The 18,271-nt window shown below is 44.4% G+C and overlaps 1 protein-coding gene across 2 annotated transcripts in view; it reads left to right on the top strand.

Moving 5' to 3' along the window:
* LOC142573223 (proteasome adapter and scaffold protein ECM29-like) overlaps positions 1-18,271 on the top strand; it is a 297,184-nt gene that overhangs the window by 248,813 nt on the left and 30,100 nt on the right. For both annotated transcript variants that reach the window (XM_075682816.1, XM_075682817.1), the window contains exons 25-26: positions 2,654-2,711; positions 14,597-14,743. In XM_075682816.1, the coding sequence (XP_075538931.1) occupies positions 2,654-2,711; positions 14,597-14,743 (205 nt within the window). The remainder of the gene's footprint in view (positions 1-2,653; positions 2,712-14,596; positions 14,744-18,271) is intronic.

Below are 18,271 nucleotides of genomic sequence, written 5' to 3' on the forward strand. Positions count from 1 at the left end.
ACTGTGACCAGAGACGGCATGTGTGCAAAATCGATTCTAGCATTCTTTTTTTAGAACTCACAGGAGGTAGCAGCACCACCGTGTGAGCAGTGTTCATTCCATAAAGGTACATTCTTTTAAACATGCAGTTGTAGCCATACATGGTGACCCTCAAAGTGTTGAGGGAGTGACACATGCACTGTTTTCATAATATAATGGCAATGTGCAGGAGGCCAATTCTCATTCTGCGAAACATGGTTGTGTAAGTTGGACTGGTTAAACAAGCATTGGGAAGCAACACGGTTTTGTCTTATATATGAGCAAGAATGGGTTCACGGCACAGAGCAGTCCCAACTGCCTGCTCACTACAGTGAAAATCATGTTTTGTTTTCTTTTGGAAACATTTCTTTGATCGTTGTACAACTGTTCAAATCTCCACTGCTAGACTGATGACGTTCTACACGATAAAGGGGACGATGACATTCTATCTTTGGACTGTCAAGCAGCAAAGCAAGGAAACCCACTCCAACACTGTGTGGCTGACTGCCCACCTATCTTTGTCTACTGAAAACTATAATGAAAACATATTTTGCATTGCGATTTTTTGCAACTTAAAAGAACCTAATGTATACAGGTGAAACAAGCTTGAGCTGATAATTACTCAAGCTCATGTCAACTTGTCATGTCAAGAATGAGGAAGAACCGCTGCACTGTGAAATAGCTGGACTTTTGAATTTGAGATGAAATGTTCTGTCGTAGTCTCGGCAGAAATCCGCAGAGCTGCATCTAAATGGCCATGGACAATGTTGAGGCCTATGTAGATAGAACTTTTGAAGTACAGACATGATGTTTGTTACTTTCCATATTTTGTTTTACATAAGGGCCCCTGACTCTGATACCTTAGAAGAAATACTACTGCTTCTTAGAGCACCGTAACTATTACCGTAACGACTTTTTATGACCAGTTTCAGTTTTGTTTGCCAGTAGGTGTAAGTGTCCTGACATGATGACATGGAAGGTGGTCATGTAGCAGCAGGACAGTGTGACATTTTGGCACTCACTGCAGCTCGCTCGGTCATCTCGTGTGCTGCTACAATTAAATCTCAGTATAACGAACCTCAATATAACAAAATCTCGATATAACAAAGTATTTAGCTTTCTATAATTTTTTGTCCATAAAATACCATGTGCTTTAAACCTTAATATGGCAGTGTTTTATAGGTGGTTGCAATATAACGAAATTTCACTGCCACCACAAAAGAATACTGTGGCAATAAATAAAAGTGGCAAGGATGCAGATTACCAAATAGTTGAATTACATGTGGCTGCTTGTGAATGGACCTCTCAAATTGGATGCCACATAATAGAGAGTGGCTGCCGATCCCTATTTATGAAAATGGAGATAAAAACCTTCTTGCGGTCATGTTCCTTATAAAGTCCTAGTGCAACAAGATCCTATTGCACCTTATGTGCCATATGCTGTTGGTGCGAGGGAAAGCATGAGAGGGTGAGCTAAAAAGGATGTTGGCTTGATGACCGCCGTATCCTCACACGAGCAAAGGGTCGGGCAGGTGAGTACGCATCTCCTCCTGTAGCTCGGCCGTGCCTGTGCAAGGCAGGGCTTAGCGCATATACGACCCGCACACCCTATCCTGGAAGTGCAAAGCATGGGTGAGCCAAGGTAGCCGCAGCTTCATGAACACTGCCATCCGGCTTGCTTAGTGCTGATGGTCATGTAATCGCATGTTTTGGTGATGCGTTGAAGCAAGAGGCTGATGAAACATTCGCTACCCTCTGCTTGTGCTCTTCACAATAGCATCGTCCCACTGTGGGCAACACTGTCAGCTGTAGTGGCAGAGTGGACATGAAAACTTGGTAGGCTTCACTTTTTACTGTTGTTGTGAAGATATTGGCAGAGCATGAAACCATGTCTTAGGTCGCCAACTCTCAAATTCAGCGAAATGAATTTTTTTTTCAGATTGAATGTAGTTTTTCTACAATTGGCCCAAAATTTTGAAGATTATGTCTTCTTCCTTAGGAAAAAAAATTTTGTCGCTGACGGTACTTATTTGCATGACAAGTCAATGTCCAATATAACAAAATTTCTGTATAACGACGTGCCAATTTAACCGACTTTGTTATATAGAGGTTTAACTGTACTTGTAGCATGGCTTGTTGTAGCAGCACACCAGACGAGATTTTTTTTAGTGTCTTCAGGTCGGTGACTTCCATTTGAAGAAAAAAAGTAAACATTCAGAAATGTAATCTCAATACTCCTTTGAACACGTATTTCGATGGGGGCGAAATGCGAAAACATCCGTGTGCTTAGATTTAGGTGCACGTTAAAGAACCCCAGGTGGTCAAAATTTCCGGAGTCCTCCACTACGGCGTGCCTCATAATCAGAAAGTGGTTTTGGCATGTAAAACCCCAAATATTATTAATACTCCCTTGAACATAAGAGCTCTTAATGTCCGTTGCATTGAAATAAGTTAAGATTGATCTCCAGAAAAGTACCTTGTTCTATAACTACAAGTTGACAAATGTCTGCGATCAGCAGTGCTGTGACTTTCCACACAACCCTGAAGTCGCCAACTATGTGAAAATAATTGGGAATTCTTGCCTTGATGGTAATGCTTGTGTGTTCTGCATTTGTTCCTCCTCTTCTCCTCCCAGTGCAGGACCGCAGGTGGACAATGGCCGGCCACTGGCACAGCAGGCCCTGCTGAACGAGGTATCTCTCATGTTGTGTCAGCACTGGATGACAGAGGCCAATAATCATGAGGGACTATGGCCTCCTTCTCTTATTTTAATTAGAAAGGGCATTCAATTCTTAACCATATAGCTGTACATGAGATGCCATTTGCCATGTCAACCTGCCACTTGCTCAGACCCTTTTGTCATTCAAGAAAGTGAGGAGCTCAGACATTGTGTGCACTGACACTTTTTTGCTCCCATGACGGTCTCTTTCGTTTCAAGTCGGCAATGAAACGACTGGTCACCGGTAAATGTTAACATGACTGAAAACATCGTTATAAACATTTGCAAAGATTTTAGAGAGGCCATATTCCTTCACATTTGGTGTCGAAAATGCACTCGAGTGGTGTCAAATGGAGAGACTTTTTAAAGTTTTTATCATTTATTTACTTGTTCACCGGACACCTACAATGCATTGGGAAAGTTTACGAGGCGAGTGCTAAGAGGGAACACCTCAACACCCTGTGTGACCTTGGCATCTTAAGTAGTTCTGGAGAGGATAGAGGACTTGTTGTGGCAAAGCTTTAGTTAAGAGCTGAAATTAACGAAAATTAGCACTCATAAGCCTGGGAAAGGCACGATCGATAGTCACTATCTCTGCAAGCAGTGAACGAGTATGTTTACCTTGGCAAAATGGTCACATAGAGGTCAATTGGCAGAAGGATAAAAATGGCTCAGGAGTGCACTTGGCAAATTTCACATGCTATGCTGTTGTAGATAGAATAGAATAGGAAGTTTATTCCTCTTTCGCGCAGTACAGGGAAGAGGGGACACTGGGCAAAAAGCTGCTAAAGGCAGCTTGAAGGGAGCCCCCAGGTACACATACACATGAAGAGCAATGGGCGGGTATATACAAGATTTACATGCACCCCGCAGGGGCGTCTGCGTCAGCAGGCGTTTGGTGTGTTGCGACACCATGTACCCGAGCACACGAGGGTTGGACTCTCCCGCGTGTAGCCGTGTGCGGCTTAGCCATGTCCGGGGAAAGGGGGATCCTGGAGGTTGAGCCGATGCCGGGTGTTCGGACCTCTAAGGCCCCCGGCGGAGGCAACACACCTCTTTGGCCTCTGCTTCACGTAGACAGCACCCCCGGACTGACCCACCCGGGGGAAATCGGTAGTTGCCTTTTCCTGTCTCTCTCTCTCCCTCCAGCCTTCGTCTTTCTCTGACTTTTCATCTTTCCTGTCTTCTCCTGGCTTCTTTTTACTTCCAATTTTCCAGGCAGCAAGGGTTAACCTTGTGTGAATAGCCAACCTAGGTTATTTCATATTTGGTTATAGTGATGACGTACAGCTGGCGTTTACAGGACCTGTACATACAGTCCCTGTAGCGTCCCCTTGTAGGGCTCCATGGTGGGTGGCTGGCGTTATTGCCGAAAATTCAATTCCTTTATGGCTAGCTCCTTCCCTCCGCTTCCTGATCGCCCTCACAAAAGAGGGCGCACCGATGAAGTTTTCCAGTTCCTTGGACGTCAAAGACCAAACTTCCCACGTTACCATGTGATCCACTCAGAAAAATCCGATAAACAAGTACGAAACATTTCCCCTTTTCTAGTTTCCAAGTCCTTAACTGATGTCCTTGGCCCAGGCTACAAGGTATCAAGGCTGGCAAGTGGTGATCTCCTGTTAGAGCTCCATGATCAGCAACAGTACAAATAGTTGCCCAGTCTAGTATCATTTGGAGACGTTCCACTGACAGTAACTCCACACCGCACTCTCAACACCACCCGCGGCGTTGTCTCGGATGACGATTTGCTCCAGCTGACAGAGGCTGAGCTCCTGGAGGGCTTCAGTGATCAGAATGTTGTCAATGTGAGAAGAATTAAGATGAGAAGGGATGGAAAAGAAATTCAAACGAAGCACCTAATACTCACATTTGGTTCAAGTATTCTGCCCGAGTCTGTAGAGGCGGGGTACATCAAGCTCCGTGTCAGACCATATGTGCCGAATCCTCTAAGATGTTTCAAATGCCAGCGTTTCGGCCACAGTTCGCAGAGCTGCCGGGGCCGCCAAACATGTGCGAAATGTAGTGCCCTTGAACACGCCACTGAAGCTTGTAAGAACTCTCTCCACTGTGTAACACTGTGTAAACTGTGACGGGGATCACGCTGCGTACTCGCGGTCGTGCCCCTCCTGGAAGAAGGAAAAAGAAATTGTAACGATAAAAGTAAAAGAGAATATATCGTTCAAAGAGGCACGAAGGCGGGTAGCATGCCTGCCAAAGAAAAGCTTTGCCGAAGTGGCGCATCAGGGGGCAGCGTCACAATGGCCTCCGGTGGCTGTCCGACCCACAAGCAGTGCGTCGGCAGTTACGCCATCTGCCCCCACGGTGGTCGCAGCTAGTGCTGCTCCACCAACCGAGCAGAAGGGAGTATCAACCCTGAAGGTGGGCGCAGCCGAGACTGCCCCAACCCCCCGGCCTCTTCCAGCGCTGGCAACAGCCGGCGCAGCCAAATCCCTCAGGGAGCCCCATCGACCTCCGGGCTGGTGGGAGCAGGGGTCTTGCCCTCCAAGGTGGGACTCTCTCGGGAAACTTCTCGCTCGCAAGAGCACATGTCCGGCGCCTCACAAGAGGCAATGGACACTACACCTATCCTCAAGGCGCACCAAATGCCTAAGGAGCGGCGAGGTTCCCTCGAACACTTCAAAAAGAGCAAAACCCTGGTTACAGGGCCTCGAAAAAGCTCTGGAACCTAATCTCTGATATCTCTGTAATTATTACTACTGTTTCCGTATACACAGCACCTATTTACTTCCAACATGGATACACCAATAATTCAATGGAACGTCAGAGGTCTTCTTGGGAACCTTGATGACGTGCAAGAACTTATCAAAAAACAATCCAAAAGTGCTGTGTCTACAGGAAACACACTTAAAACCACAACACACAAACTTTCTCCGACCGTATGTCAAGTTTCGCAAAGATCGTGATGATGCTGTCGTATCATCAGGCGGTGTTGCCATTTTTATTCATAAAAGCATTTCATGTCAGCGTTTACAGCTACAAACGCCCTTTGAAGCAGTGGCGGTTCCAGTTGTTCTCCTAAATAAACTCGTCACGATTTGCTCAATTTACATACCCCCACACTATAAATTAAACAAACATGAATTTCAGTCATTTATAGATGAATTACCAGAACCTTATATTGTTCTTGGCGATTTCAATGCACACAGCTCCCTGTGGGGCTACTCTCGTATAGATGCGCGAGGTCGTCTTGTTGAACAGTTCCTTTTTTCTTGTGGTGCGTGCCTTCTGAATAAGAAGGAACCCACATACTACTCTCTAGCAAACAGAACCTTTTCTTGAATCGATCTCAGCATAGTTTCTCCTTCTATTCTGCCTGAACTCGAATGGGAAGTTACAAAGAACCCTTACGGAAGCGATCACTTCCCCATACTACTACGAACACCTAAAGAAAACGAATATACACCACAGGCACCTCGGTGGAAGATTGAGGCAGCTGATTGGGATAAATTTCGAACTCTTACTGGTATCTCATGGCACGACATCTCCTCGTTAGAAATTGATGCTGCTGTGGAGTATTTTACAGCCTTGATAATAGATGCCGCATCTATATGCATATCACAAGTAACTGGCTTGGCCTGTAAACGGCGTGTCCCGTGGTGGAACGACGATTGTAGGATCGCTCGTAAGAAACAAAACAAAGCGTGGGGGTTGCTACGCGCCTCCCCCACTGCGGAGAATCTTATAAACTTTAAAAAAAGTAAAATCCCAAGGCAGGCGAACCCGCCGACAGGCCAGAAGAGAGAGTTGGCAAACGTTTTTATCGGGTATCAACTCGTATACAGATGAGGCCAAAGTCTGGAACAGGGTTAGTAGTATAAGAGGGCGACAAACATACTCCCTCCCTTTGGTAAACACACAAGGCGAAACCCTGCAAGACCAGGCAGATTCACTTGGGGAGCACTTTGAACGTGTGTTGAGCTCAATCAATTATTCCCAGTCCTTTCTTAAACATAAAGAAATAATAGAACGTAAGCCAATCATACGAAAATCCAGGCAGAATGAACCGTATAACCGGCCTTTCAGTATTGCCGAGTTCAGAGCTGCCTTGAACACATGCAAAAGCACTGCACCGGGACCTGACAGAGTCATGTATGACATGATCAGAAACCTACATAACACACAAGTTACACTACTTACACTATTCAACACTATTTGGGCTTCCGGATACCTCCCATCCACATGGAAAGAAGCGATTGTAGTTCCTGTTCTGAAGCACGGAAAAGACCCTTCCTTGGCGGCAAGTTACCGTCCGATAGCTCTAACTAATTGTCTGTGTAAGCTTTTTGAAAAAATGATAAATCGCAGACTTATACATTTCCTTGAGCTCAACAATATGCTCGATCCTTATCAGTGTGGATTCCGAGAAGGGCGGTCGACAACCGATCATCTTGTGCGCATTGAAGGAAATATCCGTGATGCATTTATACATAAACAGTTTTTCCTATCGACATTCCTCGATATGGAGAAGGCATGTGACACGGCATGGCGTTACGGGATCTTGCGAGACCTGTCGGAAATTGGCATTAGTGGAAATATGCTGAACACAATTGAAAGCAATTTGTCAAATCGTACCTTCCGAGTCAAAGTCGGTAATGCACTGTCACGTCCTTTTACACAGGGAACTGGTGTACCCCAGGGAAGTGTGCTCAGCTGCGCTCTCTTTATCGTTAAGATGAACACGCTACGTGCTTCACTGCCACCGGCCATTTTTTATTCCAAATACGTAGACGATATACAAATAGGCTTCAAATCCTGCAACCTCACAGTATGTGAGAGACAGGTACAGCAGGGCTTGAATAAGGTTTCCAAGTGGGCAGACGAAAACGGATTTAAAGTGAACCCCAACAAAAGTTCTTGTGTGCTTTTCACAAGAAAGAGAGGCCTCATTGCAGAACCCAGTATCGAAATGTATGGTCAGCAAATTCCTGTGAACAAAGAACACAAGTTCTTAGGCATCATACTTGATTCTAAATTAACTTTTATTGCACACATAAAGTACCTCAAGGTCAAATGCTTAAAAACAACGAACTTACTTGAAGTGTTATCCCACACAACATGGGACAGCGACAGGAAATGTTTAGTGAATCTTTACAAGAGCCTCATTCGATCACGGTTGGACTACGGTGCTGTGATCTATCATTCTGCAGCCCCGAGCGCGCTAAAGATGCTAGATCTGGTCCACCATCTAGGAATCCGACTGGCCACTGGAGCTTTCAGAACAAGCCCCATTGAAAGTTTATATGCAGAATCAAATGAGTGGCCACTTCATCTGCAGAGAACATACATCAACCAAACATATTTTCTGAAAGTCCACTCTAATCCTCAATATCCGTGTTTTAATACCATTAACGATACGACATATGCTACACTCTTTCATAATCGTCCCTCCGTAAGACAGCCTTTCTCGCTGCGTGTGAGGGAGCTTAGTGATCAAATGCATGCCCCACTCCTCGAGCTCCGCCTAATGCATCCAGCCAAGCTGCTACCTCCTTGGTAGTGGCAGCTCATACAATGCGATATATCTTTTGTGCAAGTCACAAAGCATGCTCCAGAGATTGAAATCCAAATGCACTTCCGGGAACTCCAGTACAAATACTCCTGCACAGAGTTCTACACAGATGCATCGAAGTCACACGACAGGGTGTCCTATGCAGCCGTCGGTCCATCCTTCTCGGAATCCGATGTACTACATCCGGAAACCAGTATCTTTACGGCCGAGGCCTACGCACTGTTGTCGGCCGTAAAGTATATTAATAAATCAAAACTCCAGAAATCAGTTATATATACAGACTCCCTTAGTGTTGTGAAGGCCTTGATGTCATTCTGTAACCACAACAATCCGGTAATTAATGAACTCTACTCTGACCTGTTCAAAGCATATATATCTAACCAACATGTGATTATATGCTGGGTGCCTGGACATAGGGGCATCGAGGGTAATGTTCTAGCGGACCAGATGGCCACATCAATTTCAATGCATGCAGTTAATCCTACTGCTTTGGTCCCTGTCACAGACCTGAAGCCTTTCTTAAGAAGGAAACTGCGAAACCACTGGCAACGTATGTGGGACGCAGAAGTAAATAACAAACTGCACGTGATAAAGCCACAATTAGGTTTCTGGCCTCCTGTAACAAAATCCCGCCGGACAGATGTCCTATTCTGTCATCTAAAAATAGGACACATATTTGGCACACATAACTTTTTACTCACGGGAAACGAGCCTCCAACCTGTGGTAGATGCGGGGAGAGGCTGACCGTCCTCCACGTCCTCCTGGAGTGTCGGGCAGCCGAAGCTGAAAGAAAGAAACATTTTCTCTTAGCATACCAGCAGCACATCCCCCTTCATCCTGTTATGTTACTTGGTCCAGAACCACTCTTTGACACCAACGCAGTCCTAGGTTTTTTTAAAGATGTTGTGTTGCACGTTATTAGCCCCACATGTTCATAGCGCCTCCTCTCTTCAGAGGATGCCGCTGTGATAATTATTTTGAATAGTACATGCCTCTAGGCCCTTGTGGTTCAAGGGCTCTGGCGAGGCAGTAGTGCTGTAAGCAATTTAACTTCTCGCATATGTTAAATAATGCATCATTATTCTACGATGGATTTTAATGTTCATAGTATTTGTCATAGTAGTTCTGCGGAAACCCGCAAGGTGGAGAGAAGTAATGAATAAAGGGAAAATGAGACATCCACCCGTTCGTAGCAATTGCTACAAAGGAAACCCATACGGGTTCCTCGAACGAAAAGCCTCATAGTTGAAGAAAAATTCGTCCTGGTCCGGGACTCGAACCCGGGACCACCGCCTTTCCGGGGCAGCCGCTTCGTGTTGTCGACAAATTCGACTTCGTTCTGCCATCTGCTAGCCGCCTGGTTAGCTCAGATGGTAGAGCGGCTGCCCCGGAAAGGCGGTGGTCCCGGGTTCGAGTCCCGGACCAGGACGAATTTTTCTTCAACTGTGAGGCTTTTCGTTCGAGGAACCCGTATGGTTTTCCTTTGTAGCAATTGCTACGAACGGGTGGATGTCTCATTTTCCCTTTATTCATTACTTCTCTCCACCTTGCGGGTTTCCGCAGAACTACTATGTCAAACTCTTGCATTTGCTTCGTGTTGTCGACAAATTCGACTTCGTTCTGCCATCTGCTAGCCGCCTGGTTAGCTCAGATGGTAGAGCGGCTGCCCCGGAAAGGCGGTGGTCCCGGGTTCGAGTCCCGGACCACGACGAATTTTTCTTCAACTATGAGGCTTTTCGTTCGAGGAACCCGTATGGGTTTTCTTTGTAGCAATTGCTACGAACGGGTGGATGTCTCATTTTCCCTTTATTCATAGTATTTGTCATTAGTCATCGCCATAATTTTATAGCACGTAGGTTTTACGCACTTTACAGCCACTATTTTTAGGCCCCTTTACAGCCAAGTCACATCTTCACAGAACTCATTATCATCACCGCGAAATCACTAACACTGTCTTGGCGCTCTTTGGCCATATCTGGCCCTTGCGCCACTAAACCACACACATTCATTCAAGATTTACATGCAGCACTTCTCAACGAAAAATAGTGCATTCATACACTACAAATAAAGAAAATACTGAATACGTAATGTAAGAAGAACCCTGATGACACACGAATTGTCTTTTGTTCTTACCCTATTTGCTGCGCATTTACGCAGTACCAGCAGTGCACCCATTTTTTTGTCCAGTAAGGATAGGCTGGCAGAATAAACTCACCAATATTTTTGCAGACAGTGTACTCGCTCACACTTACTTATGTTCCTCCTCACGGCACTCATATTCATAATGGCTTCTACTGTATTGGCACCTAGTGGCACCCATTCACGTTCATAATTGCCTCCACTCCCACTAACCAGCACTGACTCACGTACGTGTCCACTTACAGTCAAAAGCTACGATAATGAAATCCCGAGGCAACGAAATTCTCACCACAACGAAATATTTTCACATGCTCTGCGAATGCCCATAGAAGTCGATACATTTCGTGTCTCATGACAATGCCACTTTATTTGAACAGCAATTGCACATTAATGAAATTTTCTAAAATGGCAGTGTAGGAATAGAAGGCCCACAAGGAATTGCCATTTATTAAACAGATGAGTGCGTCGACGTCGCAGCTACCATCGTCGAGCCTATATGCCTCATGGCGCTAGTCCAGTCTCTTCTTCCACCGCGTGGCTCTACGAGTACTGTCCACTACAGCAGTCTGCAAGTTATCCGCTTGTGTAATGATAAGTGTCCAAAACCTGCTCATATGCATTGGTTGCACCCTTAGATTTCAAAACTACCACCACAGCAGGCTTGCGTGGCTGCCGCCGTTTTCATAAAAGATATACAAATAAAAACCAGCAATGAAGCAGTTGCAACCTGGCAGCAGGCGACAGCGATGATGATGATGATGATAATTGTGATTTATCCTTTGCAGCGGGTGAGTACTGTGCAGCGTCCTCACCAGGAATGGAATATATATTTTTAAAAAGCAAAAGAAGACAAAATAAAGGAGAAGCGACCTTGCAGAGGGCACATTTATATCCAGTGTGCCATCGTACAGCACGGGCTAAGACGGTGTGGAACTGCCTGTATGGCATGCTAATGCATAATCACAGAAGGGACAAGTCTACATCCTCATATGAAGATGCTGATGATGCTTTGTAAGGCTTTGCGCTTTGTGTAGCGTACACATGATAGTGTGTGCACAGTGTGATCAGTGAGTGCAATTGGAGTTAGGACAAGGCATGGTAGCAAAACTCTCGTAGAGGCCCATAGGTCTTGCAATGGCGGCTTGTGAAGGCACGGCAGCACCATCTACATTTTGCAGGGCCAAGATCTCTGTCGGAAAAAATCAACATTTGCCCTATGGTTTGCCATATGAGGCTTGTTGTGCTAAAGTTCACATGTCATTTACTACATGCACTAGGATGCACAACAGTACAAATTAAGCATAACTAAGTGAGAATATTCACCAGAACATTGTCACAATCCAGTGTGAAATATTGACTGACCCATGTGTATATATAGAGGCACGCTTACACCCGTGAGCCTTAGAAGTTTCAGAGCATGAATTCAGTGCAGTATGTTCACCCTGATTTTGAACTAAGTACCACATGCATGTGTCCTTGTTACCAACACACATTAGGTATTTTGATGTCAAGATAAAATCAACATTATATTGAAATAATTCACAAAAACCTTACTTTCATCCTCACGAACACAGCACAGTACCACCTGTAGTTTTTCTCTGGTACTGAAAACATTAAACTAACGCATATTATTTAGTGAAAAGGAAATTAATGATCACACCTGTAAGGTAATACCATACATATTGCCATAACTTCTTATGGCTACGCATAAGAGAGTTTCCACGGCATTACGGTGTTAAGTACACTAATAATATCCCGCCACATCTCTGCACGCATCACCATGAGAAAACTGAACAAACATCACCACAAGTGTCGTACTTGTAGTTATTCATGGATGAGAGCAAAAAGCCAGCCTACGAGTTCACATTTTCCTATTCTAATGAAATTGTCTGTACTTTTTCAAATGTTTCCATTAGCGACATAATGAATGCATAAATTTTATCGGCTGGTGTTTTGCCCAGTGAAATGTAGTCGTGCATCAATCGCATAGCTATAATTGATGCCACTGCTCATTGGTTTGGAACCGCCTTTCAGCCTCGCCTTCGCAACTGTGAATTGACCTTAGGGCGCATCAGCTCTGCGTGGCGATCGGACCGTCTGCTTGGCCAGCCTGCGTAGATGTTGCCTCCAGCTAAAAAGTGGAAAGTTTTCACTCTACAAGGTAACGCTACAGTTTTGCTCAGGTTGAAAAGAGCAGGAAGAAGACGGAGGTTGCCGACAAATTTGGAATTGCGTGCAGCCCATTGTCTACAATTTTGAAAAACAAGGCCTCCATTCTCGGTGCCCTTGAAAATGGTTGATGAGGAGTAGCTCCGAAACGTGCGCTTGTTCTTTTTCCACACCAAACTGCACTTGCGTGCTGCAGCCGCTCAACCAAGGCGTCATTTGCAGCATTAAGTGCACCTACAGAGAAAGACTGATTCAGGGTCTGCTGCTTAACCTCCTGGTCAAATGCCCCACTGATGTGGACATGTTCATGGCAATAGAGATGGTGGGTGCCGCATGGCTTGCGACATGTCTGGCCATGGTTACAAATTTTTTTGAGCATGCTTGCTTCATTGCCATAAAGCGGGCATCATGCGCTGATCCAGCGGCACCGGAGGAATGTTTGCCCGAAGGCAAACTTGATAACAGTGCTGCCGATGCTGACCAGTGCACGTGGCAAACCTTATGCCATGGAAAACGAAGTTCCAGATGGCATCAGCCTTGATGAATTTATTTGTACGGATGAAGACGTGCATGAGAAGATGAACGACAAGGTCATGATAAGTAGTGTGTGCGAAGCTGACGACAGCAAGGACCACTAAGGACCAAAACGTCAAGAGAACATGAACCCGTAGGATGTGTTGGAAGCCTTTGACACAATTTGTTCATTTTTTGGTGAGCACGATGATGACGTGGCAATGTACCACTTTTTGCAATGTAAGGGCAGAGCTGTCAAGTTGCTAAGGCAAGGCTTGGCGTGACCGACTTAGCTTACCGACTTTTGACAATAAATTTTTGTTTTGCAAGCCATTTCCCTGTCTTTTTTTCTCATTCTTGCGCCAATGAAATTTCCACAAAAGCGATATTTTTTTTTGCTTTCTCCAGAGAATTTGATATTTTGGGTTCCATTGTACTACACTCGTGGACATTCACTTACATTTACATGTCTATTCAAAATCACCCTCACTGAATTTTCTTAGTACTCACATTAACTCTTTCCCTACCATGGGGAAAATGTGATTTTTGTAGGTTACGCCAGATGTTTCTCTTTTTTTTGTGAAGGAACTACTGCACTCAGTATTTTATGTAATACATAAACAAAAAGCAGAATGGATGCACTTTTCACCTATTAAAATTTTAGTAAGAAGACATTTTATAAAAAAGATAAAAATTGCCAGGATCAAGATTGTGGGATAAAACTGAACAAAGATTGTGAAGGCACATTTGTATCTACTAAGAAAAATATGCAACAAAAATTATGAGATGTACAAAATGTACTTCCGTCTAATAGGCACTATCTCCGTAAAAAATCAAAATTTTTTATTGAACAGGTATTCCACTAACAAAATTTAACTGCAAGCGCTATAGTTGGGCGTGCCAGGTTGCGGCCACTGATGTTCCCGCGTTTGTCGTCATTGCTCTCAGTCTACGTCCGACAAAAAAGCAGCATGCTCAGACTCACTGCTGCTCGATCCATTGATAAAATCAGCCATAGACACAGCAGAATCACGACATATGCGACCTTTAGAATGCGCACCACTCCCAGAAGCAGCCATTTTTGCTTTCTACTTTGACAATCGCAAAACTTCGGAGCGCATTCAAAAATTATTGCCTGGCATGAAAAAAATCAAACTGCTTGGAAAACAAAAATATAGTTCTCCTTCACGTCCGATAGCACAGTGTGTCTGTGAGTGGCACGGAAGTGTCTCAAGAGCAGCATTTCAAAACATTGTTAGCGGGCTGACTATGGCAAATGGACGAGGTACGGAAAGAGTTAACCACCCTCACTCCTGTTAATACTTAAGTCCACTGAAACTCATTGGCACTCACTCCTATTCATACCCGCATCCACATCGCACCCTTCATCTTTTACTGATGCTCCATTTCACACCTGTGAAATTTTCAAGCATGGGTCACTGCACCCGTGAGTGAATATGCCAACCTATGCCAATGAGCATTTGCTGCTGACCACCCCCCATAGGTATCAGAGGCCCTCCTGCGAGAGTGTCGCCGGGACAACCGTGTGTACCGGGAGCGGGCAGTCTGCTACCTTGCTCAACTGCTGGATGCCCAACAGCTGGATCGGTTTGGACCCCTCTTGGACATCCTTGAGGGACCACTGCTCAAGGTCAGCCTTCTCTTGTGATCCGCATGAGTGCAGTATTGTGCGTACATTGTCTAATCATGTTACTTTTGTTTTTTCTGCAGTTCTCTATCAGTCTGTAAGGGAAACTTCTGTACATCAATGATAATATATTACAGCCTACTTCCATTAATTTGACCCTTACAGCACCGATGGAATAGATAGAATCATCCAGCAGGTCATATTAAACAAGACGCCTAAGAAGAAACACCAAAACGTGCCGCTGATTATTTTGGATATACTTGCTCAATTCTAATACACCCCCGGAACAAATGGGCACCCACTTTCTGTGCATTCAAAGCAGGAAATGAACATGGAAGAAAAGCTCCTAAAAGAAGTCTAAATTCGACGCATGCCCGATTTCTTAGCAAGAAAAATGGGCAAGGGTCTAGGAAGTGTTGCACAATGGTGGCCTGGTTCCTAAAGTCAGTTTCTCTGCATGGTGTTCAGTCAGCTTTTGTCACAATACAATGATGCTATGCAGTAAAGCATACAAATGCTGCAAAGGCATTTAAGTTTCGTATTCTATTGCACAGCATACACGATTTCTAGCCCAATTTCCATGCAAAAAAAAAGCAGTGAATTGGAATCGGTTAAATAACATGAAGAAACGTTGCGAGCTACAGTTATTGCATAAAAACCAGAAAATATGCATTTTCAATGGGAGATGACATGTGTTCACTGTCCCCTAAGCTTCGCTGAGATGGACACTGCCACTAGAGGGGTCGCCATTGTGGTCACCATAGGGGTCAGGTGTGTGCGTGCTGACTGGTCAAATTCAAATAATCCAGGGAAGGCAACAATGGGAGACATGTTCAGAATGGCAGCAATGAATAATGAAGTGGAACTGCACCAATAGTTCGGAAATCATGAATAAATGTGTGTGTAGTGGGTAGCCAGCGTTTATATTCTGTACACATTATTGACAACCTCGTCTGTGGTTTTAGCAGGTATAGTCACATGCCCAATGCGTGTAAAAGCTAGGCGCTGCAAGGACTTTGAAAAACATAGATGGTGCTATTTCATAACTAAATGCAGTACATTGTGCTGCACTGTGTAGCAGGTCAACTGTTGTTTCTACTTCCTACTTTCTGCTATACCATTTACCACAAACTATATTAGAACCGTGTTCATACTTTTTGGAAAAACTGCAAGAAAAAATCGTACTAACCAGGAAAACGGTTTGATCCAAACTCACTAATAAATTTGGCAGGCTCAGTTGTATTTGACATCTATATAAGACAATGTGTAGCATGAATGCATTGTAGCAATGCATGAATGCATGTGTGCATTGTCGTTTTTGTGACTTCGGCAAGCTTACGTTTGTGCTCCTGAAATTCAGCCTGTGTCAACAGCTTCTTCAAGCAGGGCATTTTGGCAGGCACTTCTGACACACCCATCTAGCGTGAATTGCTGCGGCATGAGACATCGACATGCGTTCGAACTGGTGGGGCACAAAATTCCCAAGGCGCATGTTGTCATTTAACGAAGCCGAATTAACGAAAGCCTACTTAAAATAGTCTTCACATCAAGTGCGTCTCTGTTATTTGTACTGTGCGTAAGTTCTTCAGTTTCAAAAATTTAGGTGTCCATGTCTGTGCTGCTTTTCTGCAGCTGCTTTATGGCCATCTGTGTATCAACAGAGCATACGAACCATGAGATCAACTGTTAAAAGTTTTTGGAACTAATACATTTTGTTCTCATGCTGTAAAGCTGCACCACACAACACAAAAACCACCACATGACAAAGTAAATAAGGATGGGAGCTAGAATGTACTGTTCTCCTGTCAGAGAAGCACTTTGTGAACACCTCATAATACATCAGTTGGCGTTTTGAATTAATATTTTCATTGTTTAGAACATGCAGTGATGGCAGTGTTGACTTAGTACCATTTGTTGGTGCATCATGTGAAGCGTCAATTCAAACAGCGCTTGCTCTTAGGAAGTGGTGAGACAAAAAGGTTGGTGCTTTAATGTGACTGCAAGTAGTCTGTCATTGCTTACAGGCCTACAACATTGGATAGGTAAATAAAAGACCCGTAATCAAATGAACAACCTCATAGAACAGTGTCCCAGCATCCCCTTTCAGAGATACGATGTTGATCATGAGCCTCCTGTGTGCTAAGACAAGACTTTCTTGATTCTGTCACCGGTGCCACGAGGCACCGATATGTGGCCCACTGCTGACACGACCTTGGTCTGAAAATTAAAACTTCAACCATCTTGGTCAGAAGGCTCACTTGCACCACCAATATTCTTCCTTAACAGTGTTCTACGGCAGCAGAATCGACTCAGCGTTCAACCATTTTTGGCCGCAGCTTGACTAGGCTGTCCTCACACCAGCATTGCTTGCCATGGCAATGTTCAATTTCACCACCACCACCATCATAAAGATAGCTGGCGTGATGAATGTAGGTGAGGTTGCTAGAAACGATACACTACAGATGCTTCCGCCTCCTACAGTACTGAGAAACAAAGTCCAAATGTTAATTGATGGTGTACCTGCAACAGCCTTTGTGGACACAGAAGCCTACATCCGTATCCCTCCCAAGCCTTTCTTTCAAGAACTGCCTTGGTCATAAAGTTAATATTTGCTCAAGTTTGGTTTTTAGTGTCCCTTTGGTGTTTGTGTTGAAAATATTTTACTGGCTGAAAAAGTATTCCCAGTTGTCTTTGTGATTCCTAAAGAGCATACGCATGATGTTATCTTAAGGATTGACTTTCTGCAAGCATGCAGGCATCTGTCACATGCAGTGGGCTATCTGTGAGCAGCATTTTGCTGCCAGGAATCGTTGATGAACAATTGCGTCAGTGAAAGACATTCACTGTTCTTGTTGAAGTGATACTTCGTTTATGGTCACCACGTATGTTCCCATCCCTGCTTCTGTCTGCAGGTACTTCATTTGGGGCCGTGGTTCATCGAATTGTGACAAGACAACTTGGTGCCTAGTTGCATTGTGTCCCTGACTAATAGAACCAAGTTGCTGTGGTCAACTAACTGTTCTGCCACATGAAGCTTGCTGTATTCGGTGACACCACTCACAGTTCTTTTACGATCATCAGTGATGAGATGAATTTCCCAACTTTGCAATCCACCCTTGAACCAAAAGTTTATGCCGTTGTCAGCACATCAAGTGAGCATCACGCCTTAGCACAATTACTATCGTGACATGTTTGACTTCCTCCAAGGTGAAAACCATGCCACTTTTTGCATCTACTCACACCCTCGACTGGATCGTCACCGGCATGGCTCATCCTATCTGAAGGAAGCTTTTCAGATGTATTCCTCAGAATGCAAGATTCTTGCTAAGCAACTGCAGCAGATACTGCAAAGAAACATCATCAGAGAGTTCTCTAGCCCGTGGGCAGTGCCTGTTATTGCTGTGAAAGAACTTGGAAGTTTTATCTAAAGAGCAAAGTATTGACAGAGATAGCAAGGTTTTCACTTTCACTTTATTACCTTAAAGACCTCTTGCGGATTATTAAATAAAGGGTGCGAACTCAAGAAATTAA

The sequence above is a fragment of the Dermacentor variabilis genome, chromosome 2 (assembly GCF_050947875.1).
Source record: "Dermacentor variabilis isolate Ectoservices chromosome 2, ASM5094787v1, whole genome shotgun sequence".
In the NCBI taxonomy this organism is placed as follows: domain Eukaryota; kingdom Metazoa; phylum Arthropoda; class Arachnida; order Ixodida; family Ixodidae; genus Dermacentor; species Dermacentor variabilis.